Source organism: Chelonoidis abingdonii, chromosome 22 (genome assembly GCF_003597395.2).
Source record: "Chelonoidis abingdonii isolate Lonesome George chromosome 22, CheloAbing_2.0, whole genome shotgun sequence".
In the NCBI taxonomy this organism is placed as follows: Eukaryota; Metazoa; Chordata; order Testudines; family Testudinidae; genus Chelonoidis; species Chelonoidis abingdonii.
In genome coordinates, this window is record NC_133790.1 from 23,755,813 (window position 1) to 23,763,629 (window position 7,817).

The 7,817-nt window shown below is 44.8% G+C and overlaps 1 protein-coding gene across 2 annotated transcripts in view; it reads right to left on the bottom strand.

Moving 5' to 3' along the window:
• Positions 1–1,812: 1,812 nt before the first annotated feature.
• CCDC60 (coiled-coil domain containing 60) overlaps positions 1,813–7,817 on the bottom strand; it is a 116,398-nt gene continuing 110,393 nt past the window's right edge. For both annotated transcript variants that reach the window (XM_032782088.1, XM_032782087.1), the window contains exon 16: positions 1,813–2,587. In XM_032782088.1, coding sequence (XP_032637979.1) covers positions 2,480–2,587 — 108 coding nt within the window. In that variant the 3' untranslated portion in view covers positions 1,813–2,479. The remainder of the gene's footprint in view (positions 2,588–7,817) is intronic.

Sequence of the window (7,817 nt, forward strand, 5' to 3'; positions counted from 1 at the left end):
CCTGGACAGAAGGAAGAGAGGGGAGCTCCAGTTCTCACTGGGGCAGCCCTTGACAGAAGGAGAGACAGACAGATAGAGGTGCCATTGTCAAGCAGAACCCTGCTTAAAAAGGGCCCTTGTTTCCTCTACAAAGTTTCATTAAAGAACTGTAATATTCAATGCTGAAATAGTGCTTTATACATTCACAGCACTGTAGAGACATTAACAAATCACACTAGATAGAAGTAACTTATCTGACATGTGGGTAGATTCTTTAGGTCAGCTTCTCAGCAGGTGTAACTCCGCGTGGTTCCATTAATTTCCATGGAGATTTACCGATTTGCACCTGAGCATCTGGTCCTTTGAGTTTCCATTTCTGATTTGTCAGGGAAGAGCCGGAACCTGGTCCTTTGCTCACGAGGACATCCCCAATTCTGAACTGTATTCAACAGTTAGGAATAAAGAATGATACAACAGTAGGTGTCAGCCAGTGTAACAGCAGCTTAGCTAGGAGATCACTGGCAGTTAAATGATGACTTAAATGATGAATTATGAGAGCCTTCCAATAGGAGTAGCAGGGGGAGGGGAGGCAAGCAACACGGGTAGTTTTCAGATGGAGCTTGATCCATTTCTGACTGGGATTATGAGTAAGGCCACAGGCTTCCATGATTTTTTCTCTATTGCCCGTGAGCTGTCTCTGACTTTTACTAAAAATATCCATGATAAAATGGGAAGGGACTGGGCAGCTGCTGAGTGGCTGGGAGTTCTGCCCCCCACCCCCGATTGGGGACTCAGAGGTCCAAGGTCCCCCTGCCCCATGGTGGGGAGCAACCGGGGTCCCACTGTCCCCTGCAGAGGCTGGGAGCTGTGGGGTACCTCCTGCCTGTGGCAGCTTGGAGCTGTGGGGAACCCCTCCTGCCCATGCCAGCAGGGAGCTTGAGGGCCTCTGCCTCAGGTGGATGGGGTACCTCACAGCTCCCTGGTGCTGTAGTAGCACTGGGAGGACCCTGCAGCTCCCACCTGCCGGGGCTGAAGTCACAGAGGTCTTTGAAAGTCACAGATTCTGTGAGCTCTGACAAAATTGTAGCCTTAATTATGCGACAGCAGGGGACTGGACTTGATAACCCAGAAGTTCCCCTCCAGTCCTACGTTTGGTTTAGGTTGAATGTAACATCAGCTATCACCACACGATGTCACAGCAAGCCAAGTAATGAAGTATGACTGGCATACAAACGGAAGTGATACCACCACAGTGTAACACAAGCCATATTTACAGATTCTAAGGAGGGTAAAATAGCCAGGCCATTCTATCACACGTTCACTAACAAAGCATTACTGACATTCAATGATCATTGTACTGACCTGGATCCTGATTTTAGTCTTGTTTTCCTTCGTTTTGTGGCTGGAAGATGAACTGAACTCTAGGATTCTGCATAACCAGATGTGCTGCTGGAAGCTTTGACAAGGCCTGGAAATCCTAAGCCCAGTGGCTTTTTTCTTATTTCAGGCTTAGTCACCAAAACACCAGATTTACTATTAATGGGAAGAGCTGCAGTGTCTAGGAATTACAGAGACTTAACACCTTGTGCTGCCATCACACTCAGGGATGGCACTGATGAGTCAAACTGTGGGGGTGAAATGTCCTTGGATGGGTAACTCAGTCATATTCTCTTTAGTCCCCTCTCCTGCTGAGGAGGAGTCATTCTACGCTGTTAGAGAACAGCAGACTGATGAGAACTGAGTGCTCAGAAAAGCAGGTGAAAAGACATCTGTCCGCTTTTGGCAACCACAACTGGAAAACGAACAATTACAGAAAAGCACCCCAGAATGCAGAATACTTGAATAGTGATTTTAATACAGCAAAACCAATGCAACGTGGATATTCCTAAAATAATTATATAGAACCAACTCAAACATCTTAACTAAGATACAAAAACGAACACAGAAAGGATTTGGCTCAAAGCTTAAAATATTCCAGTGCTGAGGATTTTTTTTTTTTAAAGCAAGGTCAAGATAGCAAAACTGGAGTGCAGAACAGACTGTAACAACTAAGATCGGTTTTCTCTATCGAAACATCTAAAGCAGAAGGTTCTATAATGGAAAAGGATGAGCCAATAAAAAGGTGTTGCTGATTCTCAGTTCTCCATTGCTTTTGAGGAGTGTTTCTGAAGCACTTGTATGATATTGTGATTTACAACTTGTCTTAATTCTACATGAAAACCTGAGAGCGAGCTCTTGCTGCAGGGGCCATGAGGCTACCTGGAAAGGAAGTGCAGTGTTTGGTTTCTCTTTCTTGGTGGTCAGTTGGTAAATATGGGCTGGTGTTAAGATGAGCATTGTGGAGTTACACATTTCAGTAGCGACCCAGCATACACAATTGGAGCGGTTTCCAACGTTTTTTTCCCCAGCCCTCATTCAGGTAGATCTACCAGGAACCAGATCTCTGTTCGAAGCAGCAGCACTTCCCTCTTGTGGCCAGGAAACCAGCTCCTTTGACCTTTCAGCACAAGGGTGGAGCACTATGAGCTCTTCTGGGGATTCTGACTCTCGTCTGAAGCCATGCTTTGTAATCCTCTTCTGGCATCTGAACAATATTTTCACGCACAAACTGAAAAATAAAGAGGCATTTTCCTTGGCACAGATACTCATACCATCTGACTGTGGGGCAACAACCATAGAGCCTGCAAACTGTTAGCATGTTAACCTCCTTTAGATTGGCACAATAAAAATGCAAAGGGATGTAAGTCTTTTAATACAAGTTTCTATAATAGTGCATGTTAATTAAAATTAATTTAAAAATTGAAGCCCCTATGATCTTCAGTATTATTTACACCCTAAAACCTGCAGAGCTAAGGTTGTATAAAGTGTAAAGCTTTTCCTTTACCCAGAGTTGTGTTACATTAAATTGGCTTAAAAGATGAATCAAAGTGTTAGTCTGGAGCACCATCAGGCAACTGACACTAAATGGGGTTTTTCCTCTTCCTGAAATACTCCCACTGCCTTTATCAGATCCAGCCAGAGGGAACACTAGAGCCCTCCTCTGTGGATGCTTGTGGAGAAGGTAGAAGAGGCTGGAAACAGAAATCAGCAGCATTAGCAGCTTTATGTTTTAGGTGCCATTCCTAACACTAGTGTGAAGGAAGAGCAGGCAAAGGGCACAGAGTGGAAGCTGCTATCAAAGATAATAACTGGCAGGCAACAGAGATTCTAGGCTTCATGAAACGTGCATGATGGCAAGGGGAGCCTCCCTGGCTTTAGTGTGGGAGGTCTGGTATGATTACATGAGGCAGGGCTCCGGAGACAACGGTTACCTTTTCGTTAGTCACCAAGAAGGGCAGTTAAACTAACCCCAAGCTTTCTGGATGTTGGAAGAACTTGGGCTTTTTATCTCATGACACAGATGCCCCTTCCCTCCTCTCACTGACCATCCGTTGAGTGTCTGCTTCCCGTTACGGTTGTCACGCACCGCTGTGTATCCTGTAGTTTATTTTACGCTTTGGCATTTCCTGTTCTTTAACGGAGCTCTGATAAAACTGATTGTCTCACCATACAGCAATCAGAACTAGTATCTCCCGTAAGGTTCAATGCAGGAGCTACTTTTGCATTTGACTGCATCGCCACCCGTGTGATCCCGAGCTCGACACGTTGAAAGCAGGAAATGTCACTGTAAAGCTCTCGGGGATTTCCCTGTTTACCGCACTCCGCATCCGAGTTCGGATTGTGGACCAGAGTGGTCAGTGGTGCACTGTCCTGCCTAGAATAATAGGCAAGTGTAATAGAGATCCAGTGTATCGAGAGCACAGGTGCTCCGTGTCATATTCACAGGGTTGCCCCTGCAAGAAGCGCACCGTTGCTTTCCTCCTCCCTCAACTTCTGGGCTACCGTGGCAGTGCCCCTCCCCCATTGTGTCATGAAGTTTGTAAGGAATACAAGAATAAGAAACAGAGACTTGTTAGTGAGAGAAATGATGTCGGGTGAGTCACTTGGAGGCAGCCTCCCGGGCTATGACAGTCCAGGCAGAATGGACTCTATCTTTAGAAACCATAAGGGAGAATTGACTCATGCCAAGCGAGTCAATTCCAAATTTGCTTTCAAAATTTTCAGCGCCCAGTTCGATGATAAAGTGGTTATTAGTCGTTTCTGTCCTATCTACTGCGAGTAACCAGAATAATTGCCTCTCGATGAGCAATTATCAGGCATGGCTTCTCCTGGATGGTGGACAGGTCTCGCAGCACCGTCTACCACCAGAGAGGAGGAGATGGAGAGGAGCGGATACTGCTCTTCACTGCTGTAGCGTCCGTCTACCAGCAGCATTCAGTACAATAGGGTGACATAGAAAGTAGTCAAGGAATGATTTCTTTCCCTTTTTTTCACGTGGTTGTGGGGAAAGAAACTGAGGAGCGTTTCCCTGAACCACGGCAGACACTGTTGTTTGACCCTACAGACATTGGGAGCTCAGCCAAGAATGGAAATAATTTTCAGAGACTGCTGTGGACTGTGGATAGCTGGAGTCCTCAGTACCCCTCCCTCCCTTCATGAGCGTCCATTTGAGTCTCTGGCTTCCCGTTACTCTTGTCACGCAGCGCTGTGTATCCTGCAGTTTTTATTCAAACGGCTTTGGCATTTCGTGTTCTGTAACGGAGCTGGATACAACAGATTTGTCTCCCCATACAGCGATCAGACCTAGTATCTCCGTACGGTCCATGCTGGAGCTCTTTTGGATTTGAGACTGCATCGCCAGCCGTGCTGATCAGAGCTCCACGCTGGACAAGCAGGAAATGTAATTCAAAAGTTCGCAGGGCTTTTCCTGTTTACACTGCCCGCTGCATCCGAGTTCAGATTGCTGTCCAGAGCGGTCAGTGCAGCACTCTGGGATGCCGCCCGGGGCCAATAACGTCGGTTTCCGTCCACACGACCCTAATCCGAGTTATCACTATCGAATTTAGCGCTACTCCTCTCGTTTGGGAGGAGTTCCGAAATCGATTTAGGAGCGGTTAACTCGATATTAATGATGACATCGTGTGAACGGATACAGCGTTAAATCGGTATATCAGCCATTAAACCGATTTAAAGTCGCAGTGTAGACCTGGCCATAGATGCATGATTTGGGATAATGGAGCCACGTTCCTGCAAAACGGGATCGTAATATCCACCTTTGTACAGTCCTTTAAACTCTTTGGGTGTAAGGTGTGACATAAACTGAGAAGTATTAATGATTATTATTTGTTGGTATTTCATCACTGATTTTTTTGCTGCTAGAGTGAAAGTGATAGCAGATTAGTATAAGTGGTTAGAAATACATAGAGAGAGACGTTCAGTTGTGCTGTGCCCAGGAAAGGCTTGTATTTCACAGATGTGATGTGTGCCAAGCACAAGAGAATAAGAAGCACACTCGTGAACTGTGAAATCTTGCAGATTTATTTGAGAAGCTTCAGCAACATGTGAATAAAAGCTGCTCCGGTTATGTGTAAAGAACTAATCAAGCAGCTGAAATAAAGGGCGCTAGAAATAATTTGCTCAAGGGAAAGAAGAGAGAGGGAAGAAGGAAAGATGGAAGGGGGAAAGGAGAGGTTATGTAAATGTAGATTGTGGATCCTAAATAAGTAACTTACTGTAAACAAGGCAATGATGCCACCTAGGTTTCTATTATCACACCCTTTCCTCTTCTGTTACAGTGTCAGCCGAAAACCCTCAGCGTTAACATGTTAAATAACAAACACACAAGCTGCTCAGCGACATCAGATAAACTATACACATTAGAACTATATGCACCTATACACAAACTAGCACAACACATCTGTTGTCATGAGATAAAAAGCCCAGTTCTTCCAACATCCAGAAGCTTGGGGTTAGTTTAACTGCCCTTCTTGGTGACTAACGAAAGGGGTAACCGTGTTCTCCGGAGCCCTGTCTCATGTAATCATACCAGACCTCCACACTAAAGCCAGGGAGGCTCCCTTGCCATCAATGCACGTTTCATGAAGCCTAGAATTCTGTTGCCTGCCAGTCATTATCTTTGATAGCGCACTTCCACTCTGTGCCCTTTGCCTGCTCTTCCTTCACACTAGTGTTAGGAATGGCACCTAAAACATAAAGCTGCTAATGCGCGGATTCTGTGTTCCAGCCTCTTCTACCTTCTCCACAAAGCATCCACAGAGGAGGGCTCGTGTGTTCCTCTTGGCTGGATCTGATAAAGGCAGTGGGAGTATCAGGAAGAGGAAAAACCCCATTAGTGCAGTTTGCCTGATGATTGGTCCAGACTACAACACTTTTGATTCATCTTTAAGCCAATTTAAGCTAAGTAACCACTGGGTATTGGAAAGCTTAACTGAAATCATTACTCGCAGGTTTTAGGATCGACTAAATCAATGAGTGAAGAGTCAAAGGGGACTTCAATTTTAAAATTAAGTTTTAATTAACATGCACATAAGAAACTGTTAATAAAAAGGACTATACAAATGAAACACAAGTTTGGGTAGAACATTTATAAATTGAGATGTTCAGTAGGGCATAAAGACTTCAACCACAGCCATACAGTTGTATGTTGTTTTTTGCCATGTTATATTGTAACTAGGATGTAGCCTCAGGTTAATAATGCTTGCCAGGAATGCCTCTTATTTTCAGTTGTGCGTGAAATATTGTTCAGATGCCAGAAGAGGATACAAAGCATGGCTTCAGACGCGAGTCAGAATCCCCAGAAGAGCTCATAGTGCTCCACCCTTGTGCTGAAAGGTCAACGGAGCTGGTTTCCTGGCCACAAGAGGGAAGTGCTGCTGCTTCGAACAGAGATCTGGTTCCGTGGTAGATCTACTGAATAGGAGGCTGGGAAAAAACGTTGGAAAACCGCCACACATTGTGTATAGCTGGGTCGCTACTCTTGAAATTGTGTAACTCCACAATGCTCCACTTAACCACAGCCCATATTTACCAACTGACCCACACAAGAAAGAGAAACCAAACACTGCACCTTCCTTCTCAAGGTAGCCTCATGGCCCGCTGCAGCAGAGCTCGCTCTCAGGTTTCAGTGTAGAATTAAACAAGTTGTAAATCACAATATCATACAAGTGCTTCAGAAACACTCCTCAAAAGCAAATGGAGAACTGAGATAACAGGTACACAACCCTTTTTAATTGGCTCATCCCATTCTTCATCTATAGAACGACATTCTGCTTTGATTCGATAGAGAAAAACCCGATCTTAGTGTGTATAACAGTCTGTCTGCCTCCAGTTTTGCATTATGACCTTGCTTTAAAAAAAAAAAAATCACTCATGCACGGTATATTTCTAACCCTTGGAGCAATCTTTCTGTGTTCGTTTTTGATCTTAGTTAAGATTTTGAGTTGGTCTATATAATTATTTTAGGAATATCCACGTTGCATTGGTTTTGCTGTATTAAAATCACTATTCAAGTTATCTGCATTCTGGGGTGCTTTCTGTAATTGTTCGTCCATTGTGGTTGCCAAAAGCGGACAATTGTCTTTTCACCTGCTTTCTGAGCACTCAGTTCTCATCAGTCTGCTGTTCTCTAAACAGCGTAGAATGACTCTCCTCAGCAGAAGAGGGGACTAAAGAGAATAGACTGAGTTACCCCTCCAAGGACATTTCACCCCCACAGTTTGACTCATCAGTGCCATCCTGAGTGTGATGGCAGCACAAGGTGTTAAAGTCTCTGTAATTCCTAGACACTGCAGCTCTTCCCATTAATAGTAAATCTGGTGTTTGGTGACTAAGCACTGAAATAAAGAAAAAAGCCACTGGGCTGAGGATTCCAGGCCTTGTCAAAGCTTCCAGCAGCACATCGGTTATGCAGAATCCTAGAGTCAGTTCCTTCCAGCCAC